Source organism: Phalacrocorax carbo, chromosome 10, assembly GCF_963921805.1.
Source record: "Phalacrocorax carbo chromosome 10, bPhaCar2.1, whole genome shotgun sequence".
Classification (NCBI taxonomy): Eukaryota; Metazoa; Chordata; class Aves; order Suliformes; family Phalacrocoracidae; genus Phalacrocorax; species Phalacrocorax carbo.
The window spans coordinates 23,183,495-23,209,707 of record NC_087522.1 but is presented as its reverse complement, the minus strand read 5'-3'; the positions used below and the strand labels follow the sequence as shown (position 1 = coordinate 23,209,707).

Here is a 26,213-nt window from a genome sequence, read left to right as displayed (position 1 = left end):
TGGTACGAATGAACTAGAAGAACAGACACGTACCTAAATGAGAAATTTTTCTCATCAGAAATATTTTCTGTAGGGACAAGTATCAGTGCAGAAAGAGCTTTTGTATTAAAATCCCCGTGACTTTGTAGAGCCCATGAAGTCCTCACAAAGTAGTCTTCTGCTGTCAGAAGTTACAATCCACCACAAGTGAGTCACAGGGTTCTTAATGGCTGTAAATAAGCTTGCAAGGCTCATAACTCATAATAGCTCTAATGGCTAAGTCAAACTCTGGTTATTCTGTTTGAAATTGTTCCCAGAGCTCGGTTGATGCCTAGAGATTTTGTATTTAAAAAAAAAAAGACACAATGATGAACATAAGGGAATGAAGGGAAAATTCAGTTTTCAGTTTTGACAACCTTGCAGTTACCTTAGAAGAACCATACAAACCCCACAACTTTCTGGTACTGTGGTCAATGAACTATAATGACCCACTTGCAGGGATGTGCACTGAATTGTCCGATATCCTTTCCACCTCTGATACACATTTCCCTATGAGTCTTAATGCTTTAGGCAGCTCTTATGGACAATGCTATTTCCCCATGGTCAGATTCCCACTACTGAACTCAAGGGGAGCTTTTATGTACTAGTAAGCTGAGGCAATGGCTACATGCCCCTGAATAAGGGCAGTCCTGGAGATTCCCCAGAAAAAGGAAGAGAGTAGTTTTCTGTTGCTTCAGCTCATCAAATGAGCTTAGCATTTGGCCAGAAGAGTGCCAGAGGCAATACTGTGGGGTAGGGGCAGAACTCTCTAAGCTTGGGATTGGGCTGGGAGCGAGACCGCCTCTTTTAGTGGCAACTAGCTCTTAGATGAGTTTTGCTGCAATATGAAACTTCACCCTCAGATATTTTTACGACTTGACCATTTTCAGATATTTACCAAGGATTCTGTGCCAGTATTCACTTTATGCCTGCTACAATGGCATACTTTGCAGGTGTTTCCAAAACTACTGGTGATACTCAGTGATACTTGGATCCTGGTGATACTACTGATGATATTCAGTTCACCCTGAATTGGCTGCTTCTGTATTTCTTTGCCCTGTCTTTATGCTGAGATGAGTGGTTTTCTTACATTTACACATCACTGAAGTCTTCTGGATTACTTAAGCTAGGACATAGGTTGGCTCATGCTAGCTTTATTTAAAAAGCATACTCATTAACTATACTAGCCTACAGAATAACACAGTGAGGCTACCTGCTACTGTGTTTAGTCTTGTTAATTTTGGAGGGATACTTAGAGGATAAGTTACTGCCAGGAATGAATGAATCGAACCCTTAATGACTTGCGTATTATTTGAAATAAATCCTTGTATATCTTTTATCCCTTTCTGAGCCAACATCTAAGAGCTGTGGTCAGGTAAAGGTAGAACCTTGAATAAAATCATATACAGGGCTGAAAGAAGGTTTGACACAGCAACAGGGTTGGAAAGGAAATACTGCTGTGTGTCATACAATCACAGTAACCTCTTTTTTTTTAATTACTCTTGTCCAGTATAACAATATTCAATAGCAAACATTTCCTTAGTAGGTCTTGCCCCAAAGAACTTACAGTCATAGAGAGTGGAAAACAATAGAGGAAAACAAGAGTTACTCTCTTGATTCTAAAGAAGTGACTATTAAGAAATTACAAGAGATTGGTGGCAACTAAGAAAGAAACCCTTTTCTTGATAATCTGAAGATAAATACCACAACCATAAGTCAAGTCTTCCTGTCAGCCAAGTGGTGAAGTGTAATAATTAGCTAACTCTTCTGAGGTCTTTACTCAAGCAATGTCATACTGACATCAGTGTCAGACTGTTTGAATAAGATCTGAAGATAAAGGTGTCAGAAACTGGCTTGAGTGGAATGGCATTGAAATCTCGTACTCAATTATTTCAATGAGATGCTCTGCAATCAGTTGGTTTAAAATAATAAAAGAACAATTTCTAAACATAAACAGAGTGGGTTTCAATGTGTGGCATTACGTTGACGTGTCTTGGAAAGATAACACTCCAGTCCTCAGATACCCCAGGTAAGTAATAAGCAGCTTCCTCCCATCATGAAACTGCAAAGATCACTATCTTGCCATATTTACAACCACACCTGCAAAGTATCTAAGGAAATTGTAGCTCTCTTACTCTGGCCAGGAAAAAGAGCCGGCGATACTGGCTTTACTGTACGATATCTTTACTTAAGATTGCAGTGGTTCAGGAGATAGGTGAGGGGATACAGCACCTTTTACTTTCCTGAAACAGGTTTAGAGCTTGATAGCCAGAAGGACGGTTCATTTACAAATGCTGCCATAGTCTGGCTGCTACTCAGATAGACAACTTGATATTTTGTTCTAATTAACGTCAGGTGTGCTGAAAATGGTTGTTCAGAAAGCATTCAAAGATCTAAAATAATTTAAAATTACTGTATTGCTTTCCTCAAAAAGAATAGGGTGGGGAGTAAACAGTGAAAAGTTAGAAAGCTTTTATTCAAAAATTAAATGTTTCAGTCTTGAAAGGTCCCCAAATCTGGCATTTCTGAAGCTTTGCTTTATAGCTTCTGGTTTCACATGACAATGCTGAACTTAAAAACAGAGATATATTTTAATAAAGTTTTTTTTTGTTTGGATTATTTTTTACAGGGGTTAAATAACCCAGGTATGAAAAAAAAATAGTTTGAGCATGAGCTAGGGAAAAATAAAGCTTTTTCCTCAATTTCTGAGAACATTTTTATTTTTTTGTTTCGAATTTGACTATGGACAATTCTTTTCCTCAGATTACTATAATTTTTCTAATCCAGCCACTGAGCTGAGCAAGGTATGAACTGCTTTATGAGGCAAGGAGAAAGCAGCTGTCATATCGCATTGTCGCTGTCTGGCACAACAAGAATTCTCCGCCAAGCTGCAGGGTCATCCACGTCCATTTCCTCAGTGGTGTGGCTGCATCTAGCCCTAGGAAGGTCCATCGCTTATCTCTACTTAACAGCTTTCATGGGATGAATAAACAAATGTTCTCAAACAAAATCATAGGAGATTTATATTTATAGGAGAGTGTTTCAGTGATTGCTGTCCTTGCTTGTGAAGCTGTCAGGATCAAGCATGGAAGGAGTATGAAGACAGTGCTTCACTGAGGGCATTTTTTTGTACACCAAAGCTGAGACATGACTGTGTGAAATTTTGCTGTGCTGTTGGCATTGCTGGGGTAAATAATGAACTCCACTAAGTGAGTGTTCAGTACCTTTTGTGAGCTCTGACCCAGTTAGCTTTTAAGTTCACGCCAGCAGTAGGGTGATCCAAATCACAGCCATTTAGAATTGCTACCACTCTACTGCTTGGTTTCTAGCAGCTCAGCTGGGACTAGGAGTAGCTTCTTGCCAAGGGGCTGTTAGTGAGCAGCCCACAGGGTAAGTTGCATGAATCTGAACACTGTATTAATTCACTTTTGTTTCTTGCATACTGGGAACAGCATGGGCTTGCATTCCTTCCCTTCTGATTCTGTTTCACATACCCTTATGCGTGCATTATCCGAGTGCCAACAGTAGGGTATGAAGAAACTTAACCTCAGTGTAATTTGATATGGCTTTTTGTATCTTCCCCCCCCCCCCCCCCCCCCCCCCATCTTATTTCCAAGTATTTCCTTAATAATAGTTCAGAAAAGAAATAAGGTTTGGTCATAAAGGTGGAATGAGACCAGCTTGCTTAACCAGTAAAACCTTTCTAGAATCCCTCTTCTCTTTGTCACCTGAACAGCCTTTTACAAACTGACACCACAGATACAGTGTTCGATTTTCTGAATCTAACTACTCCACTAGTATAAGTCCGGCATGACTATGTCCCCCTATAACAAGGGGAGGACTTTCTGTACTCCCTTGAAGATATTGCCTACTATTTGTCTAGTTTGCTAATGCATTGTGCTGTGCTCTCTTTGCTTTAGATTTATTTAAACTTTTAGTTTTGTTCTTCCTTCTTTATGCAGTTGACTTTTTTTGTCTTACTTTCCCCATGGTGTACATTTTTTGGGTCTCTAGTAAGGCCTGACATCACGTAGTCCGTCTCCCTCATGTCCAGGAGGAAGTGGATGTGGTACTTGTCAGCATGCCTATTGACAAGAAACACAAAATGCTTTATGTATTTTGGCCATGCTGATTTGCTGGAAACGTTAACTTCTTGGAGGGGCTATTGGAAAAATTAGTTCCATAGGCTGTCTAAAATAACTTTTGCACCTTGATTTGAAGACATTCTGGGAGCTTTTTTTCTTCTTTCCTGTTCCATTAAGACACGGGTCTCCCTGCTGCAGCTGTTCTGTTTTTAATGTTGTTGCTCCATTTCCAGGCAGACGTAGCTTTCCTTGAATGGGGTTCATTTTTCTCTGGATGTTTTTCCATTTGCCTTCTCTTTAGGAGGGAAATTTGTCAGCCTACTATTTTGGTCTCTATGTTCACTTACAGCAGCAGAACCTGTGATCAAAGCTGTAACAGCAATATAAAGGAGGAAAACTAAAACTCCACTCCGAATAAGAGCTTTTTTTCCCTTTGTCTCTGCTTTTTTTCTGATCTCTGGAAATGGGATGCTACAGACTCCCGTGTCCAAGGAAGCATGGAGAAGAATGCTTGCACTGCAGTCTTGACTGCTCCTGTAAAAATGCCCAGTTGAGGCTGTGAAAACAGTGTTACTGCAGGAGTACAAGACTTGTATGGCTAATTGCTCTGAACCCCAGATTGCTTTCTGACGAGTTTGGCTTATTTTTTCTGGGAGTTTTGTAGCTGCCCTTTGGTTTGCTGCACTTACACAGCAGTCGTTTACTTGAGATACCTTTCTTTTTGGGGTTTCAAGGATGGCAATGTAACTAAGCACTCAAGTTCTCACCCTGGTGCTTGGGTAGGCCTGCGTTCAGTCCTCACTGGCAGCATGGTGGCTGCATCGCCAGCCACAGCAGAGTCTGTGAAATGTCAACCTGAGCTATTGGTTGTCACTTGCATAAGCCCAGGCGTATCCGACTTGAACTGATTTTCAATTGGTGACTTTTTGTTTGTTTGGTTTTTTTAAATGCTTTAAAAAGTGCTTTAAAGGTGATCCACGGTGTGCATCTGAGTTTCGGGAAAAATCTAAAGCCAAAGATTTCAGGCAAACCTATTTTTCTAAATAGTTATTGTGGTTACATCTAATTGTTTTTCTTCTCTTGCCAAGAGCCAAACCCATAGCTACTATTCGATGAAAATTGACTCTTGACGCTCTCCCTTTCTGTCAGTGTAAGGTGTCCACTGGTTGTTTGGTGAGGCTTGGTCCTATCTGATATTACTGTCCCCCAGTGAGGGCGTTGGGGGAATGGGGGGATAGGATGGGGGAATAGGATGGGAAGCTGGGAGATGTCAAGTTGTCATGTTCTTATATGAAGTGTGTAGGGGGAGAAGCCCAGAAGGTATGCAGATTTATCTCAAATATTTATCTCAATGTTTATCTCAATTTCACTAGCATCTCTGCATTGGCCAGGTAATCATCCAGTAGTTACTTCAAAGTAAGGACACTTGGTTTACTGGTTGACAGAAAGATTCCCAATAAAATATTAAAACAAGTCTCTGTTGTAGGGGGGAGTTGAAAGGAGCATTCAGAAGTGGGTTCGTCTCCCAACAGAAATTTTATTAGGTAAGATTCAGCTGTCCCCTCCCTTTGATTATTTTTTTTCTGGAGTATTTTGTGGAAGAACTTAAAAGCTACTGAAAATTCAGCTACTGACTAGATAGATGGAATAGATGGGGGGGTGAAGGAAGACTTTCGGAACATAGCAGAATCCACAAATTCTCAAACAATCTAAATAAAACAAAAAAACCAAATCCACAAACAATCCCCAAATCCTGGCGGGACAATATTGGGGCAATAACAAATCGTGAGAGGTAATAAAGCGACAGGCGAAGATGTGGTAACTGCAGCTTTCCACTCACCTCTGACATTGCAGATCTTTCCCTCTCAGAAGGCAGAGGGTGGAGCTCAGCACCTGTATAAATTATATGTGTCCTTCATGTTATTTCAGCAGCAACAACAAGCCGTGAGTGTGTTTGTCAGCTGACAGATCTGTTACCCAAACTGGGTTTTCTGTTGCTGTTGCCATCTTGCTTGTCATGGGGAGCCCACCAGCCAAGGTAAGAGAATTGCAGCTCCGCGCCTTGCTCCTGGGACCTCCCTGCTCTAGTCCTAGCAAACTCCCTCCTCTCCGCACTTGTTGAGGTAGAGACAAACTGCTGCTGGTGTGATGTGGTAGGGTCATCCTGACCTGTGCAAATATACCCTTTTCCCCTTTACCTCACAGTAGCTAATATGTAAACGAGCTTCAGCGAGAACACGGTAAAAATGTGGCCCTTTTCTTTTCTCATGAGACGTACATGCTGGAGTACATGCAGTGAACACTGGAAAGGAAGAGAGGGCTGTGCTCGATGAGGTTACCTCACTGTAAAATGGAAGTGCTTTAGCCCTACTGCATGCTTTTCTCAGGATAGCACAGGTTTGTTGCTTTCCCCAGCTGAAAAATCCCAACAGCTTTTTCTAGCAACAAAGCGTAATTTATATTACTTTAGCTGCAGGGGAGAGTTTTAATGAGCTATTTGGCTGATTTAGCTATCTTTAATGTAATGTTTACAGTGACTGTGATTCTAGTGGAAGTATTTCATGTCTGGACTTGAGTTTTCTCGTAGCAAGTTCCATTCAGAGACTTGAACTGATAGTTTTTAGTATAAATCAACAGAATTATTAGCTGAGAATTATTTTCTCGTGTATATATTTAAAAAGGAACGGGTGCAGTGTCTGAAATACAAGATGTGAATTATTTACAATCAATGTTACATGCTATGGCTTATAGAGAATCATTAATTATTAAGAATAAAGAATACTTACTATACTTGTTCGATGGTAACATTTGCAGGTGAAGTTAAAGATTCAGGAAAATATCGGTAGCTTGAACAGATAGCTCAAATGATAAATTAAAAATACTAAAACATTGGATGCTCAAGACAAAGAATATAAATTGTAAACATAATGTACTTTCTAGAAAAAATTTGTATCTAATCTATCCACCTGTTAGATCCAGAGCTGTCTATCTTAGATGTAAATATTAACTATCGATTTAAATATCAACATTGTGTCTAATAAAATAGTCCTGGGTCTGATAGATGAGTAGACAGCTTAGGTATAATTTCGTCTAGAAAGTCTCAATTACAGCGGAAGTTCTTGCATTTCATCCTAATGCCGCAACTGCTATTCCACGAGTATGGACATACTCCTGGTTAATAGGCAGCACAGCAGAAAGGCTGGAGTACAAGCATAGCTTCAGGTCAGACAGCTTCTGCTCCCAAGGAGGGAGATTCATTCAACGCTGCAGGTAGCTCTGCCATTCTGTCAGGCAAATGCATTTTTCGGTATGTGTAAATTGGTAAATAGATAGAGAAGTCAGAACGGAGTGTTTTTGTGGTTTTTCTTTTTCTTTCATATTAAAAAGAGCAAGTTGTTTAGAAGAGTGTGGATACTTTCAACTATCAAGGAAGACCTACTAAAAGTCTCCATGTTATTTTTTTGCTGTTTAAAAAAGCTACCAAACTGGCATAGAAGTGATGGACAATATTAATTTACAACTTGCTGGGAATGCGCTTGATATTCATAACAGGGTCTTTTCTCCTGCTTGGACAAGAATAATCACTCTGTAGCAGTCTTATTTTGTGAACTACAGAACAATTTTTTCGTGGTAAATACTCAGAAATTCTGTCAATACCAAGCCCCAAGGGACCCACTCCTACATGTAAAGAAGTGACTGGTAGAATATGAACGGGGAATGTATCCCAAATACACGATGACTCTTGAAACAATCCATCATGGATAATGTGGAATTACCGTAAATGTTTGTAAGGCAAATCAGATTTACTCACTAACTGTTCAACTTCCGATGATAAGATTTTGGGTAATTGTGATTCCCAAGGAAAATGAGGCTTTCATGGTCATGCTCTCTCCTATCCCCTCTCCTGGTTTTGCATATTTTTTCAGTCAGTCACTTTTCCCAGCAGAACGTTGCATTCCTCTAATTTTAATGAAAATAGGGAGCTGATTGGAAGAGCAAATTGATAGCAGTGTTCTCACTGATGGAGGGGCTAATAAACTCAGCCCATATTAGATGTTTAAGAATCTGGTGTGATTCTTAATCTGTGTGATTAAGAATCTCAGTATCTAAGATAAAATAAATGGTAGGAATATGCCAAATGATTACATTTGGTGTGAGATCTTGTACATAAGATATTGTACTGCTTCTAGTACACCACTGGAGAAAGAAAAAGTAATCCATGAAAGGAAGTAGTTATTCATATCTAAAAGGTATCGATAAAGCTGAGTGATAAATCCTACAGCTACTTACAGAATGTGAAAAGACAGAGAGCGAGCTCCTCATATAAAGCTTCATATAACTTGGTGTTATCCCATGGTGATAACTCCGCTCAGAGAACCGCTTAGGTTTGGCGCAGGGGGAGCGAAATGCTGAGATTCCTGTCAGCCTTCCAACATGTACAAAACAAGGACTTTTTTTTTTCCAAAAAAAAAAAAAAAAAAAAAGAAAATAAAAAAAGAGGTGGTGATGGGAAGAGGTTCCCAGATTGCCAGGCTCTGCAGAAACGACCCCTAGAAGAATAACTTTCTAGTGAAGGTGGCCATGAGATCTTGTTCCAGGAGCAGCGTGCAGGGGCAATAAGGAGTGAGATCAAAGGTACGAGCTGTTCGTAGGTTTTTCTCCTTTCACTGCCATCCAAAGACCAGCTTGGTAGGCTCCTCATTATTAATGAGCTTTGAGAAGGTTTCATACTCCCAAAGCTGTCTTTTTCAGATGAAACTCTGAAGTGACTAACTGCCTGTAACCGGGAGAATTATGTGCCCTCCTGAAGCTGCCTGGCATATGACTATTCTCTGGAAGCCAGACAGTAGGCCAGCAAATGTGTATTATTACGATCAATGAGATGTTGGCAACAGGTGTGAATTTGTAGTTTGTTAGGGTTTGACTCTGCTATGGCAATTCTGCCATCCTAGTTTTATCTCCTGTTTATTAACTTTTCTGTATTTTAGACCTGCAATGGCTCCTGCAAAACTTGCTTTTAGAGTACAGAAATGTAGTTCAGTGCTAAATGCTATCAAGTGAAAAGAAGTTTGGTTTTGGTGGGTTGGGTTTTTTTGGTTGTTTGTTTTTGGTTTTTTTTTCATTTTTAGCTTATTTTCTAGGACTCTGGACATGCTGCTATTTGTTTTCTGGAGTGCCATTGTCTAGGATGCAAACATGCACAGGTAGCTGAATCCTGTGCCAATCTGTCATTGGCCTCAATGTGGCGCTACTAATTTTCCAGCAAAAACAGAATGATGTGCTTCTGGGAAAGCTACCTTTGACTCTGGATATTTACAGAGGAGTTTTGTTACTCTCTGTGTGCCTGTGCAGGAGACTATGGTTTTCCCAGGAAATTGAACTAAAAAGAGCAAGACCAGGACAGCTGTAAGACTGTCAAGACCTGTCAAGCACTTATCAATTTTCATTAATCATGAAATTACATGTTGCTCTTCATGTTATGAAAATAGGAAATGTTATCTCTAACCGCAATAATTTTTTCTAGAAGGGTGTTCTGGAGTACCAGCACTGTTGGGCAAGGATATTATTTTAAACCACTCAAATCAGACCCCAGTAGGTTGAAAATTAGCTCTGCCTTCTTCTGATGAAAAAAAGAATTAGCCCAATCCTGGAAGGTTATCACAGGCTGGAGTAACTGCAGTCTTAGGAGCAGGATGGCTTCTGCCTTCCCCCTGGGGATTTGCACAGCCCATAGGGTTTATTATGGCCACATTACCCATCTGCCTCTGTTTATCTTTTACCCTGCAACAACACAAGGCCTAAGCTGCACCACATCAGGAGTGAACAGTTTTCTTTGATGATGTTTCCTTTAGGGGGCAGATGTCGACAAGTTTACGGGAAGTGATTGATGTTAAAAGGGGAAAGGAGGGAGTGTGAGGCTCTCTGGCTGTAGTGGGAGAGGATGAAAACATGGCACCTATCACAACCGAGACTATTCTGATGATGAACTGCAGATGCGCTACTTCTGTAAGCAATTACAAAATTCTCATCGCAAAAGGTTCAAAGCAAATCTGTTTCTCCAGTGAAGGCAGACTCTGGTTTGGGCTTCTGGTGAGCAAGGGTGAAGCTGATTACAAAATAACACAGAATTAACATATTAATTAAAAAGTCAGCCCTGTAATTGGCTGCATAATCCAATATTTCATGTTAATGAAACCCACTAGGAATGCTGACTGAGTGTTCCAGTTGGTACTTCTATGTTAAATAACTATTTGCACAGGAAAATTAAAGTCAAATTCTTGCAGTGGGCAACTAGAATAATATGTAATTGTCCCAACTGGAACTTGTAATGTCCATAATGCATTAAACTCAGAAGGTTTTAAATATGTCAGGTTCAAATTGGAGGAAAACATAATAGAAATTATTCTTGTCACACAAGAAAAAATGTCTTGCATTTTTATACAAAAAGGGCTTCAATCAACCATGAAGAGGCCAAGAGACAGCGTAATCTGTGATTTTGTAGGTTTAACAGCAGGGTTTCTTTGTTCAGGGTAACTCTTGAATATTAATGTGAATTCAAAAAGGATGTAACTTTAAAAGAGACATCATAACATTTATTATTAAGCCTTTGTTTGAACATGCTAATTCACAGTTCAAATGGTATCCATTTGATGTAACATAATTTACCTCTAAACAAAACTGAATTAAACTGAACGAAGGCTATTCTCATCTCTGATAAACCTATCCTGTAGTCCCTGTACCATTTAAAAAGAATTTCAGATTAACTGTAGTGAGTGACTCCTCCTATAGAGAAGTTCCTCCTTCCCCAGCTCCTTGTATCTCCAAAGTTAATCATTTCAGTGTCAGGAAAATTAATCATGATGCTATCTTTCAAAATAAAGTTGTCAAATTAGTTTGGTACAGTGCAATGAAATACTCTCATTTAGACAAATAGATACGATGTTTCAGTCAGTGTGTATTTTAAGCTGCCATTCAAACTAATGGACCACTTCCAACATGGTGTGACCCTGTTTTATTTTATTATCGGTAGCAGGGCTGTATGTTATTACTACTTATTATTGCTGACAAGCCATGCTAATACGCAAAAAAAAAAAAAAAGATAAAACAAAAGAAAATGAAAAAGAAATTTAGATGTTCTGTTTTGAAAAAAGAAGGAAATATTTTCCTGCTTTCAGTATTAAAATTATCACATGACTATATATATACGCCTTTATTCAGGCTTATTGGAATGTCATTTAAAAATGACAAATGCTTTCTGATGAGCTTAGGTTGGGAAGCTTAATTCTTTGTTAGAGTTAGGAACAAGTAACTTGGAATAGGTGTTTTGGTGATAGCTTGCCTATGACAGAAATAAGTCTCATGTCTGGAAAGGAAGTGGTTTCATTCCGATGAGGTATTTTCAAGGTACCTAATGATGTGGGATTCTGTGATATTATGCCTCCAAAGCAGGGCACTCCTTTCTTCATCTGAAAGGTCTCTCTGTTGGGTCTATGGTCCATTTATTCAAAGTCAGCAGTGAATTCCTCTCGATGCCTTTTGGTGAGCTTGGCCTACTTACGAGGACCATGAAAATTTAGTCCTAACTGGGGTACAAAGTCAGGAGCTTTCAAAGCACTGTGGTAACTGCAGTGTCCTGGCCCAGTGTCGGTGCTGCGCCAGGACCCAGGCAGGCAGCTGCAGGTTCCTGGTATTGCCTTCCAAAAGCCCATTATTGACCCACCTGCGGCACAGGACCCTTGACAGATTGGCAGTACAACCGTCACCGTGGCCACGCATACATCAGGTTGTATGAAAAGAGACATCTCTAGGGTGACTACAAAAGCTTTCCATTCCATTGTCTGAGTCAGTGTTTTCCTTCTCTGCCTTCACTTACTCAAGCTACTTAGCAAATAGCCCAGCGTGCAATTGTGCCATCCTTTTAGCGTGGTGTACTTCCACCGGAGGGTGGTCCCCTTACCTCAGACAGACAAACAGCAAGGACGGACTGTCCCCTGTACTATTCAAAATGCATATGACTTTTTGTATTCTGAGCTGATAAAACTAATTTGCATTTGTTTTCTCTGCAGATGAAGTTTTGCCCTATCCACATGCTTTCTGTAAGAATCATACAAGCCAAGAACATCAAGTCAAGAGACCTGTGTGAGTTGTGGTTTGATTGCGTTTTAGTCACCTCCAGTGTTTACACAGTGAGCAATGTGCCTAAGATCTGAAGGTCTAGAAGCAATGTACATAAAACAGAGCAACAGAAGTACGAATGCCAGGGCTATAATTAGATTAAGTGCCTGAGGTACCATTAGATTGGAGGGCATACCTAGTGGCATTTCAGGGAACTGGTAAAAACCAAGACTCTCAGATGCATTTTCAGGGCTCACAGTGGAAGGTAGACCTTGTGAGGGCACTGCAATCTGTAAATCTGCTTGGAGTTGTTTGGTTTTGATGGTTGTAAAACCACATAATGGACTAGAATTTTGCCACACGGGCCATGTATTTAGGAACCTTTTATTGAAATGTGTCAATTATACATGATAATGAAGGTAAATTAGAGAATTTCAAAAATACAGTATCATTCAGGGTGTTTGCTGTCTTCAGATGACCAGTCAGGTTAAATTACATTGATAGTTCCTGGTTAAGGAGGCCTTCTACAGATCCAGCCCTAAGCACATGCTGAACACTCAGGCAAAACAGACTTCTCTGTGTACTTTTGTATTCAGCTTTCTTTAACTCATCATCTCACCCTCACAGCCTCCTATGGCTCCTTCGGAAGGTGTGCTATGGACCAGCCATTCAGCTGCCATTTTTGCAGAGGTCTCCCATGGGTTTCGCAGTCAGGACAGAGACCTTGAGCTGCCTTTTCTCACACTCTTGAAACCTCTGGCCTGTGTATTCCTCTAGTGAAAACAGACACATTCAGCCAAAAAAGCGTCACTTGGCAGTGAGTTATCTTGAGTTACAGCTGAGACCGTTCACATCTCGCTGTGCAGGGCCAAGCACAGCCTTGGCCAAGCCTGGATGTGACGGAGACCAGAGGGAGTGAATCCCATGCTGGTCAAGTAACTGCCTGCCAAAGGGCTTCCTGTACTCCTGTGACAAATACGACATAGCAGTGCCCAGAGCTGGGCCCTAGAAAGGTGGTAGTGTGTTGAGGCCTGTATTTCTGAGTTTGAACGATCTCTTCTATCTACTCTATTGAAGGGACAGTTCCACTTTCCTGCCAAAACCTTGCGGGGCAATGTTATTCACTGCTTGATACCAGTCTGAAGTATTTAGGCATCTCGGGCTGCAGTAGAAATCTTCAGTCAAGTCCAGACTCCAGCTCTGAAAGACATCACCTTGGAGATTTCCTTTCACACCGTTGTCAAGCTTCACAAAGTAAATGCGCTTTCCCGCCCCGGCTCTTCCCAAAGGGTGGCTGCTCGAGGCACTGGCTGCACTAACCATAAGGAGCAGATGTAGGCTGGAAGTGAGATGAAGAGTTCAGGCTTACACATGCCCTCATGTTCTTGGGCCCACACCAGCCTTTAGCTGCAACAGATCTTCTCTAGTACCTAACCCTTCTAGACAGCCGTCGTGTCCCCTCCGCATGTTTGTGTTGCTAGACTGAACAAGCGAGTCTCCTCTGCTCTTCTCCGTAGTGTGCATTATCCTTTCCTGTAATCATCCTAACAGCCCTTTTGGAACTAGCTCTAGTTTCAGTTAAACTTTTTTAAACATCGGTGACTGGAATTGTAGGGAATATGCCTGATGAATGGTCAGTGGGGTCTTTTATACCTTTCTCTTCACATGGGAAACATGGCTCTTAGTGTACTTTGTGTGTGCATGTGTACATTTTCAATTTGTAGTTACCTGGGTATTAGGTTACCAAGATGGTTTTCTTTGGTTGCTTCCAACCAACGGTCTCTTTAATTATTAAAAAAAAATAAAGTAGTATTTATTAGTCTCCAGGATCATGGCCTTGCCCTACTTTTCATCTGTAATATTGGCATCAGGTTTTTAATTTTTTTCTGCTTCAGTGACTGCATCAGACTGCTATGTGCGCTTGTGGCTGCCATCTGCTTCAAATAGAAAGCTTCAGACCAAAACCATCAAGAATTCTGACAACCCTGTCTGGAATGAGACTTTCTACTTTAGGATCCAAAGAGAAGTTGAGGTATTAAAAAAATTGAAATGTCACCATTTTGAATAGCTGGGGATCCTCAGTTGACACCCTGTTGATCAACTGTGCTAAATAACTTAGGAAAATGCTTGTGTAACAGGGTTTGCAACTGCCAGGTTAACCCAGAACAGCAGACATACGGAGTAGTGTTCCCCTCGGCTAGTTACAGACATCGGTGGCATAAAGGTCTACATCTGAACTAGTCCGGACTCCCTTTGTTGTCACCTGAGAGAAACAAGTACTGCTGTAGCATGCTTCATCTGGGCTATTTTGGATGGTTAATTCAGAAAGAGCTTTCCCTCTACTGGTTGTAAGGGCAGGGTGGAGGAGTTGCTGTGGAGGAGTTGCTGTGGAGGAGACAGCAAATTTAACCCTATCCTAAGCTGTGTAGTTAAGAGAACTCTGGGGACAAAGAAACTGAGTAAGTGTATTCTTTGGGAGGGTTGTTGGTGTGGTGCAGAGCGCTGACATCTCTTCGGTTTCAGCGTAGTGGGAGCTCTCTGTTACAGGTAGTTGTCTTCTATTCCATGATAAGTTTCCCAAGGTTGGGTTTAATGTGTTCCACATTAGCAAACTCTGAAGGAAAGCACAGGTTTCTTTATTCCTACCAGTAGGAATGTGGTGGTCACGCTGTGCTTTTCAATCAGTTACAAAAGTCTGCAACCATTTTTTTGTTTCTGTGTAATAGCAGCTCAGTAAGAGTTCTTATTTATTTTCTTCTACTACCAGAACATTTTAGAATTGGCAGTGTGTGATGAAGATCCACTCACCAAAGATGACATGCAGTTCACCGTTCTTTTTAATGTTGCTAGAATCAGACCTGGAGAGACACTCCGGGAGACATTTGCTCTGAAATCGGAGGTAAGAACTGAAAATACATGGAGAGATCAGCAAGACCTCATTGTCCACACTGGCTTCCATGTTAAGTGAGGTTTGGGTCTACATAAACAGATATCCATGTATATTGGTATCATTATCAATATTTCATCAAAACAGGTATCATTGTGCTGGATTTTTGTGACTTCATTAATCTCACAGATTCAGAGAATGAAGCCACTTCTCTCTCATGCCCACCATCTCTGGAGGGTGAATATATGTTACTAGCTAGCACCTCTAAAAAGTCATTTTAATCTTTTATAATCCCAGTAAATAACTTCCTTAGCTTTTGGCTTTGTTCCATTTTTGCCATGCTGAGAGGACACTTCCTCATAAATGGCAACTTTTATTAAGAACATGAAGACAATCCACTCAGCACTGGAATTAAATGATTCCTTCAGGCTTCTCCTATCGGTCTTCATGCAGGGTTTCCTTCTAAGCGATGCAGGTTTCTCTAGGAAAAGAACGCCTGTTCTGCTAACATCTTTGGTATTCTGTTAAGAAGCCCATGAAAGAGTGTTGTCTAGAGAACAAAACTGGGGTAGGTCTCATGGGCTTCTCTGAGCTGTGGTTGAGGTATTGCTACATGCTCATTGCAGGAAGGAGACAGTCCATACCCGAAAGAACAACTACTTCCCTAAATGCTGAAAGCTGTTAACATGGATCTTACTAGTGACTCCACAGGCTGGTGCCATGCACTTCCCAGCCAGTGGGTGAGTCACTGGGAAATACAATGATTCAATAACCATCTCAGTCCAGAGTACTCTTGCCTACTTAGTCTCTGCTGGATTGAATGTGAATGTGATTTAAATGGTTTGTACATGGAAATGAGGCTGGCATCAGTCACAGCTGTTGCTGGGCTTCAACTTCTTTCCCCCCATGCACTCCATCTTTGCAGAAAGGCATTATATTTCTGTTTCAGTCAAGGTTTCCATCTCTGATCATATCTTTGGAAATACGTATAATTTTACATATCCCACAACGGGAGAATATTAATCTTCACAGGGGTGTGGTTTCCATTGCACGCTCGGCTTTGGAAAGAGGTAATACACAGCTTTTTTGGTAACATCAGCGGAAGAGGTGTCAGCCATCTATGTGCTTTTTAGATGTGTCTACACTACCAAATTCTTGCAGCCTCCAATATTCGTATTTATTTTACCCTTTTCTTTTAGAAAGAGAGTTGCGCTAAGAAATGGGAAAGTTTGGAAGTGGAATTCTGGATGGAAAGAATGTGAGTAATATTCCAAAGTTGAAAGTTATAGATCTGCCAGGGAGCAATAATATCTCAGAGAAAGAGGAACTTCTTCCAACTCTTTCTCCCAACAGTGAGCTGAAATTACTGTTTCAAACTTTTATACTATACTGGCATGTATATCCAGATCATGGAAGTGGAGTGACATTGGCATTATGTGATAACTTGTACACAAGATGCATGTAAAACTTAACAGAGGAGCTGTTCAAGTTGTTAATATTAATTGAACAATGCCTAGAACACCCTGGGTTTCTAAAAGACCAGAAAACTTGTATTATTATAACGATACATGCATAGAGTTATGTAGACAGTATTAGAAAAGTCACCCATTAGGCGATAGCTTAATTAAACTAAAAAAACATACAATCGACAAATAATAAAATTAAGACCATCCCCCTCAAAGTGGTTATTAACATTGTCTGGAGGAAAAGAAATTCCATGAGATAAACTTTATCTCTCTTTTAAATGTTATCACAAGTTTGGTTGAAAAAAAACAACCCCTAAACTACGCATTCTGGCATGTTTGAGTTTAGCACGACCAAAAAAAGGAATATAGTCCAGTGAAAACTGACTAACTGCATGATTAGAAGCAGCAACTGTAAATAAGGCTTCTTATCCTTAAACATGGAAAATCACTGGTGTTCTTGATTAATTCCTCCCACAGAGAAACTCAAGAAGTTCTATTTAATTTATCTATGAGAGATACCTTAAGAGATGGTATAAGCTTCTCCTGCAAATGTGGAAGCAATCACAGCCAGATGTATGAGAAGGACAGAATGAGATGCAGTGCTTGGAAACTGGACTGAGTGGGTTCAGACTAGAAATAAGGGGAATATCTCTCACCATTCAAGTTATAAGGCATGTGGGAGATTTTCCATCCTTGGAGGTCTGACCTAGTTATTTGCATTTAAATACAATCTACAGGTGAAATAGAAGGTTTAAGGCTAGAAGTTGGTCTTGGTAAAATACCCTGGACTTTGCAGAAAGTCAAGGATTACATACAACATAACTTTAATGGTCCTTTCAGATATATGAAAGCACGTACGAATGTGAGTAACGTAGTGATGTTGGAGTACTGCTCTAATGAGAGATGCTGTTAGTAGACTCTATAGGTTACTCATAGTATTAAATAACTTTCACCATTCAGTGACAGACCTAGGTCTTGTAAAAAGTCTGGGACAAAGACTTTCTATTACTTATCTCTGTGTTTTCCAGTCATACATATAGGACATTGGGAGCTAATTCTAATTTGCCGTTTATTTGTGATCAGTTGTAAATTATAACTGGAACAGTCAGAAATGTCTTCCCTAAAAAGTATTTGCAGAATACATGAATTTTGCTTAATCTTTGCTTTCCCTGAGTCATACGGTCATTTGTTAATAGTAGGAAATGATTCTGCATAGGCTAGTATGTCTCTGTTCTGCTGTATCTTAGCATATAGTTTTAAGCATTGGTATTTTTATGGGCTCTCCTGCCTTTCTCCTAGCTACTACATTTTGGTTCCTGTGCTTAGAAGGTGATCACGTATTATGCCTTTTAGAAAACAAATTGTGATACTGCCATGACTATATTCAATTTTAAGCAGGAAAGGTAAAGGTCTTAAAACTTCTGTTTTTAAAAAATACCAGATACTTACACAGCTTTTGGTTTGGGTTTTTTTATTTTTTTATTTTATTTTGTCTCTTTGTTTGTTTGTTTTTTTTTTAATTTTGTCTCTTCAGTCCTGGCCCTCCAGAGCACCTCATTACCAATGACGTCCTAGTGGTAAGGTTAACATATGAATTTAGCTTGGAGTGACTTTTCCTCTTTTTGATTCTCTCCTCTTCCCCCTCAACCATCCAATATTTTATAGAGAGAACAGAAGCTACTGTGATAAATAAGAGTGTGGTGTGCATTACAAAGTGAAAGATGTGGGATGATTCCCATTCATTTTGGCTTAACTGTTTCCCTCTCTATGCAAAAATAGAACCTGTGTTTTTTTAAGACCTCAGGTATTACAGATGTTAATATTTTGCCCAGCTGTGGTTTGTTAATGATGCAGAACCCCATATTTGTTGGCGTTCAAAGTGAAAACTCCTTGTGTTTCACGTAATACAATATGGCACTTGGCAGGAAAAACAAAGGTTATAAAAGGGATGAGACTATAGAAGGCAATAGTAAGTATTCGGTGTGCTTATGACTTGGAAGGTTATATAACAGCTTTTTGGTAAATTAGTTTTTTAATAAAGAGTTATTTTAGTCATTGAAACACAGAGTCCTCTTTTGGTATTAGTCAGCATGTGGTGCATTACCTATCTCCTTGGGCTGGCCCAGCAGCTAAGGAGTATGAAGTACTTCATGCCAACGACTCCAAGCCTGCACAGGATTTCCAGATGCTAGCCTTTAATACCCCTGAGGCAAAGTAACATGTATTCTGTTCTTTTCCCCTCATTTTCTGTATGAGGCATAAGAGTCGTCATAATTGGCATGCGTTGTTCCTGAAAAGGCTTGGAAAACTGTCCTGGCATGAGTTATTAAAAGTAAACTGGAATGACTCAGGTGGAGGGTAGGGTCCTACATCAGGACCAGCAAGAAGATGCCTTGTAGACTAATCACTGCCACAATACACAGAAACTCATCATCAGGTGTTTTCCCCCACCCTTCCTAAATAATTATCAGATATATGTGTAGCTGTTTGGGCAACAGTGTGTTGTACAGAGTTTCCTGATTTTGGGATAACTTGAATGGGTGTAACAACCTCTGGCCCTGCACCACTGTACGGACAGGGTAGCTCTGAACAGCGTAACTGGGCTACTCTCCTGGGATAATGGTCTCTGAATTTACCCTTGTGCAGCTGGCTTGCTTCCAGCACTGAGACCAGTTTAGTTGGCTCTATACTATAGCTAGTGGTGGTCAGCATAATGTTTCATTATTTGCTGCAGATGTGGCATTTGCTATCTTCACGCTTTTCCACTCCTGTCTTTTTCAGTCCCGTGAGGTTTGCTGCTTGGAAGTGCAAGTGGACATTAATGAAAGCAGGAAATATTTGAAAGGTATGCCGATTTCTCTGTGAAGCAAGGACATGACCAAATCAACCCTATCATAGTCATTCAGACCCAGATGGAGGCACTTTAGGGTACAGAGACGACTAAGAATGTTCTAAAGACACTACAACGTAATGCAGTGAAAGTCCCTGACCTGCCTCCAGTTGTAACGCTGATCTCTGTGCCCGCAGAGAAAACCTTGAAGCTCTCAAATTTGCACACAGTAAACTTTGCTGGTGGAAGCATGAGAGAGTGTTGACTCTGGGAGCACTCCAAGCTGTGGGGTAAAGGCAGGAGTACCAGTTCCTGTGCTGTAGGAGACTTGCCAGTGTGGCAGCTCATGGAGGAGTTACCACGGAGAGTGACTCCAGCAGAAAGCTTACCAACTTTGTTAGCTGCTTTGCCTGAACAATGGTAGTAGTTTCTAAACAAATCTGTTTTCACCAGAGGGTAAAAATCTTGTGCTTACGGTGCCTGCATCTCATGAGGGAACACAGAAAACTGCAGAGGACACAGATACTTTCTACTTCCATTGTGTGAAGGCTTGGGAACCAGTTCTAAAAGTCAGGCTGCAGGTAATGGGCACTAAACGATACCACTGTTCATACTACTTGCTTATTTCCAGTGTCACCAAAACAGTAAAGAACGGGACTGTTTCTATTCTGTGAATAAAAACCATGTTTTTGTTCTCTGTAGAAAGTTTCTGATAAGGAAGATGACGATAGCAATTTAAGTGACACCTTAACAGTACCACTGAAATTTCTCCCTGTTGGACATAAAGTGAAAGTAACCCTCCCTGTAAGACATGTAAGTACTTCACTATTTATGTGATCTTTCGGAGAGAAGAGTAGAGTAATCCTCAGTATTTAACACCCTAACATTTAAAGAAAAATTCAGTTAGTAAGCCTGAGTCAGAATTTGTGCAAACACAAGTTTTCTGTGAAAAAAAATTTGCTTTCTCAGAGAAATATCCATTTATCTGTCAATAAAATCAATAACTGGGAATTCACCCTGGCTGGTTTTAGAAGCATTTAAGACCAACCTCTGCTGTCCTTACACAGTTAAATGAGAATATTCAGTACCCTTAGCAAGGCTTTGGGATGCCCCACTGCTTTTTTCAAGCCTGGGTGTCTAGCTCAGTCAATATACCTAGATTTTAGATGGCTAAAGTTAGATGAGTTGAATCTTACGCTCAGAGAACCATTCTGTCACATTCTTCTGTGCGTACAGTCGGGATGGTAACTGGTGGAATGATACAGCTCTAAGTTGCTTTAAAAGCAGTAGCAATGCTGCTGTGTGGCCAGGTGAATCTGTTAACAACAGTCAGACATCCTTTCCCAGACCTTGCAGCAAAGGAGAGGCGAAACTAGGAGGAGAAGAATTTCTAGCAGCCTTTCCCATAAAGAGAAGGGAGAATGAATGTCTTTTCACCACTAGGGATTCCCCACCCCTCTGTTTGTACTCTCTTTCACCTCCAGGAGGTTTTTGGAAGGATGTGGTGCCTTGTATTTTCTCTTCTATCACTGTCTTTATCTGGCTGCTGCTCTTAATCCTCAAGAATAGGAGGGTGGCAATGTGATACTGCTGCTGTTAGGATGGTTCACGGAGATACATATATTCACAGTGAGAAAGAAATCCTTTCTCAGCCTGTTTGTCTAGACACTTTGATTCCTCCTGCCTCTTCTGCTTCTCTGTAGAATACGTTTGAGTTTAGCTACTTTCCTTCTATTTCCCTCCGCTGTTTTCCAAAAAAACTGTATGCAGCGTGATAGGGGTAGGGCATTCCAGGAGGCACGGAAAATCTGGATTTCAGAACTTCTTCAGTCATTCATGTTCCTGCTCTCATTTCTTTGTTTACAGAATGTGCCGCTGCCGTTGTACCTCCAACTGGATGATTGGTAAGAGGGCTGGTTTTTTCTCTAAAGGTTTTATTGCTCTTTGAACTGTGAATTCTAGAACAGAGTATCCTTTATTTAGATACAAGGAATGCACAAGACTAGGGGCAAAATGTAACAATAGTTAAGTCACCATTAAGGAGTCACCACAACAGATCAAAGTTAAATGTCCTTGGGGCAAAAGAGTCACGCCAAGATGCGGGGTGGTGTGGGGGTGGGGGTGGGGGGAAGAAAAAAAAAAGGATTTCAAACAGTGAGGAACTTAGTCACTGGGTGTCCTTTGCGTCAAAAAAGCAAAGACTGAGATTGGAGGCTTCTTCAAAAGGGACACAAAAGCGGGAGGAAGGCAGCAGGAAAAGGGGATGTGGAATAAGCAAAACATCCAAAGTCCATACATTACTCAACCCACACAGGCATTCTTAAGAAAATAGATTTGTGGCTCTGGTGATACCAACAGAAAGAAGCACAAGCTAGGGAAAACAAAATGTTACACTGTAAAATAATGAGACAGACTCCAAATAAACCAAAAATTTTTAAAATATCTTTTTCATTGTACTGTTTCTGTATAAATCTGTGGTACAAATCCCCATGAAAGACCCTGTTAGGTTCAAGTCACCCTTTGCTCAGAAATTATATGAAGCAGAAACAGACAGGATTCAGCTTACAAAGCTACTGAAAAATACAAAGAAGCCATTTCTTTTTTCATATTTGCTATCCTTAGCCGGCAGTAAAACTTACACCGAAACATCAGAAAATGGAGACCACGTAGAAGCAAAGCAGTTGATTTCTTTGAAACTGGAAGCTGCATTTCTGTCCCTAAATCTGAACAGTGAATCATGATTTTTTATTATATTTAGTAAGCTGCAGTTGCTGAAAATAGATCCATATACATTTTAAACACCAATCCCGTGCCTCTGGATTTACTTATGTTTCAGCACAGAAAAACTAGATGTGCGCTTAGGGTACGATCTGTGCCGAGAAGAGCAAGAATTCTTGCAAAAAAGGAAGAGAGTGGTTGCCAGTGCCCTGAAGAGAGTTCTTCATCTGGAACGAGATCTACATGGACATGAGGTCTGTGAGTTGGAATCCAAGCATGGGACGTGTGTCTATGGAATTAGGATTGGCACACTTCCCCACAAAATTTCTAGTAGTTTTTGCATGTTGATGACAAGCCCATTGATTTGAATGGCAGCAGAACAGAAGTTCTCAGTGTGGCATACCCCATAGTCATCTTAAAATTTCAGCTCAGCTATTCATGCCTCCGTTCTTTTCAACAGATCAAATTCCCAAGGACATAATATACCACTCTTCAAAGTTTCCAACAGTGTGATGCAGTGGTCAGGAAGATACAAGGCATTGGTGCATTGTGTTAGACACAGCCTAGCCAGGCAACCCAAGCCAAGTAGGAAAACTGGAGTATTTGAAATTCACCTCACACAGATACCTATGAAATCATTGCAATGTCCCTTCTTTAGGCTTACCTTTTTGTTTGTTTGTTTGTTTTCAGAACACGTTTCACAAAAAGTCAAAATTTGTCAGGGTGGAGAAAGAACATTTTGTAACAAGCTCCAGCTGAAGAATGTTTTATTGCCAAGATCCAGGGTGAATTAAGCGAATGCTTATTTTTTTGCTGGAATTATATTTGTTAAATGGATGCTGTCCAAAGACTAATTTTGTTTGCTTAATATATTTTTTTCTGAACTCTTCTCAGCACTGCCTTGAATCCATTCTCAATTGCGTTTATTGCAATTTTTGTTATTTGTAATAAAATCATATCATTGTCTGTTATTAATTATTGCAATTCGAATTATAAAGAACACAGAGAGGAAGGAAAGTTAAAATCCCTGCATATTCAACTCACCCAAACTTTGGGGTTAAGGGAACCCACTGAGTAGCTGGAGGTTAATTTAAAGAAGGTACTAGTAAAGACTGGCTGAATGTTGATTTAATTTCATTGTCGTCCAATGAAGTCTGCTGAGGAAATTGTAAGAGCTGTAATTAGACTTTTCCGAGTAGGCAAGTGAGTAACTTTTTGAAGATAATACTTATGTTTTGAACAGGTCCCAGTAATAGCTGTTATGGCAACAGGCGGAGGCCTCAGAGCAATGTCAGCTATGTTTGGCCACCTCTTAGCTCTTCAGAAGCTAAATCTGTTGGACTGTGTTACCTACATAACTGGGGCTTCTGGCTCAACATGGTGCGTATAGAAAACGAGACTTGTATTGGATTCTGTGATTCTGTGACTGTGACACTACATTTCCAGACAGTGAGAGAGGTGCATCTCTTTCAAAGTCTTACATTGTTAGTAAGTGAATGTAATTCCCTGGTAAAGCTATTACTGTTGGCTCTTGAACATAACTTCAGTTTAGGCATGCTGATTCTCTTCTTTAATGGAAGTGGTCGGGTAAATATGGTAATTTTCCAAAACCATCCAAATAAATGTATGATTTTCTCACATTTCCGTGCTTTAGGACCCTAGCAGACCTGTATGAGCATGCCGACTGGTCACAGAAGACTCTGGAGGGGCCACTTAAGGCAGTGAAAGAGCAAGTGACAAAATGCAAGCGCAACCTTATGTCTATAGAGCACCTGAAGTATTATCACGAGGAGCTCACTGAACGGGCAAAAGCAGGACATGTGTCATCTTTTACAACTCTGTGGTCACTTGTTCAGGAAATGTTCTTACACGAACAGGTATGTACAGGATCCTGGCACACATTTGGGAAACATCCACTCATTTTCTTCAGAGCTTTGCTCATTGAGGGCATGACTTAATGTGTGGAAGAAATCCAAAGTGACTGAGGCATCCCAGTGTGATTTGTAAACGATGACAGAGGATTTGTAGCCAGGATTTTCCCGGGTAGCTAATGGTTTGAAGGTGCCTCTTTACTAGGACGTCCAACAGCTAGCAACATCAGTAGGCAAGCTTTCAGAAAGAACTGAGCGATCCCCCCTGAAAAGTCAGGTCTTTTAAAGTCTTTTTCTAGTTGGACACTTAAGAGCTAGAGTAATCTGTCCTCATATGAACATTAATCTCAGCCTTAGTAAAGATCTGTGGGATGCAGGCGATCAAGGCACTTAGATATTAATGAAGAGGTTACTCGGTATCAAAAAGGCAACCAGGAAGGAAAGTGCAGGAACATGAAGGAAGAAGTCTCTTACCAAAATGTGACTCTCAGATTCCTCTGAGTTGTGCAACATCTGTTATCTATCCATACTCAGACTGTGTCCGTGTTTTTGCCTTATGCTCTTCCAGAGGTTTACTGTGATTTTTTTTATCACTTTGATTAGCCAAGGAAGTACAAACTTACAGACCAGCGCAAGGCATTGGAGCATGGGCAAAACCCATTGCCTTTCTATGCAGTCCTCAATGTGAAAGAGGAGAAGTTCAGTACTTTCAAATTTAGAGGTGAGTATTCCTAGAGTTTTTTTTCTGATTCCGAATAGGGACTAAAGAGAATTTGGAGGGAGGGAGCGTGCGTGTGGAGGATAAAAGGGGAATGCATCTGCTGCTTGCCCTGACTCAGTATTCGTCTTTCAATAAAAGGTTTGTCTTTTTTGTGAACTGCTGGGTGTTGATTAGAAAGAGCAGATCTGCTGGATAACATCCTCAGGCACGAACAGGGCATTTCTGAAGATCTGGGCTGAAGTTCTAGTTTTGCCGCAGACATTATAATTGAGCGTGGGCACATCACGAGATCTTTTTCTGCCTCAGTTCCACACCTATAAAATGGCTTTGATGGTTCCTCAGTTTGTAGAGGTGCTGTGAAATGTAATTGTCACTTACCGAAATACTACAGTGATGAGGGTATGAAAACGGAGTGGAGTATGATTGCTGTGATGGATGTGATATGACACCCTTTAAATGGACACAGGCTGCATTCAACAAAAGGTATTAAAATGAGCAGATACTGGAAAGAAAAAACAGTGCTTATATTTGGTTAGGCTTCTAGCTACTGTTCCACTGCAATACCTGTACAGGACAGCTCGAGTCAGGAAACTGCGTGGCCGTGGCCGTACCCACACTGTGGTGCTTTCTAGTCTGGAGCTGTTCTGTCTTCAGGCTGCTTTGTTGTATCATGTAGACTGACAAGTTTGGGTTAGTAGAGGTTTCATGCCGGTCGTTCCCTGCAGGCTGGATCACACTTGCATGCTGTATTTTTGATGCTCTTGATTTAGAAAGGCAAGTGGGATCCCAGAATCTTTATATAGAAAAATATATGTAAGCTTTTGAAGCTAACGTTAGACTTTCTGGGGTGAAAAAGCTATTTCCTCTTGTATACAAATCACCTCTCGGTATGGAACTAGACACTCTAGTTTGCAAAGCAAAGCTACTGGTAGTGCAGAGCTGCTGAGACAAGCAAGATCCATGGAGCTTGTGGATAGCTTTATCTGCAGGGGAAGGTTTTGTTTTCTTGTTTTTATCACAGTAAACATGCCATGTGTAAATTCTTTTGTAGAGTGGGTGGAGTTCTCTCCTTATGAGGTGGCCATACCAAAATACGGAGCCTCCATTCGTTCTGAGTATTTTGACAGTGAGTTCTTCATGGGAAAGCGAGTGAAGAAGCTGCCGGAATCTCGGATCTGCTATCTGGAAGGTGACCTAGCAGCGCAATATAGTTAATCACAACGTGGTAGAAAGCATGGTACTAGCTAGCCACCGGCCTGTGTACAACAATCCTTGCCAGCAGGTCTGCTCTAGGTCTTGATTCCATGGGCTTTTTACCCCTTTTGTACACCTCTGCTCTTTGTAAAGCTTCTTTCCTCCTGTCCTCCCTTTTAACCTGGGCGGATTTCGGGAAGTTGCAGCATAGTTCCCATAGTTTTCTGAACAAAACAAGAAGGTGGAGGAGGAAAGTTGAGGAAATAAGTCTTTCTTCACTGACCAGTTATCAGCTCTTCAACTTCATC

At 40.7% G+C, this 26,213-nt stretch overlaps 1 protein-coding gene across 1 annotated transcript in view; it reads left to right on the top strand.

Annotated features, from left to right (window-relative positions):
* LOC135315274 (cytosolic phospholipase A2 beta-like) overlaps positions 1-26,213 on the top strand; it is a 50,973-nt gene that overhangs the window by 10,279 nt on the left and 14,481 nt on the right. Inside the window, exons 2-16 of the mRNA XM_064462477.1 lie at positions 12,170-12,242; positions 13,296-13,472; positions 14,114-14,250; positions 14,986-15,117; positions 16,305-16,363; positions 18,106-18,148; positions 19,353-19,416; positions 19,855-19,982; positions 20,104-20,214; positions 21,268-21,305; positions 22,238-22,373; positions 23,363-23,499; positions 23,774-23,996; positions 24,594-24,711; positions 25,763-25,900. Of these exons, the coding sequence (XP_064318547.1) occupies positions 12,170-12,242; positions 13,296-13,472; positions 14,114-14,250; positions 14,986-15,117; positions 16,305-16,363; positions 18,106-18,148; positions 19,353-19,416; positions 19,855-19,982; positions 20,104-20,214; positions 21,268-21,305; positions 22,238-22,373; positions 23,363-23,499; positions 23,774-23,996; positions 24,594-24,711; positions 25,763-25,900 (1,714 nt within the window). The remainder of the gene's footprint in view (positions 1-12,169; positions 12,243-13,295; positions 13,473-14,113; positions 14,251-14,985; positions 15,118-16,304; positions 16,364-18,105; positions 18,149-19,352; positions 19,417-19,854; positions 19,983-20,103; positions 20,215-21,267; positions 21,306-22,237; positions 22,374-23,362; positions 23,500-23,773; positions 23,997-24,593; positions 24,712-25,762; positions 25,901-26,213) is intronic.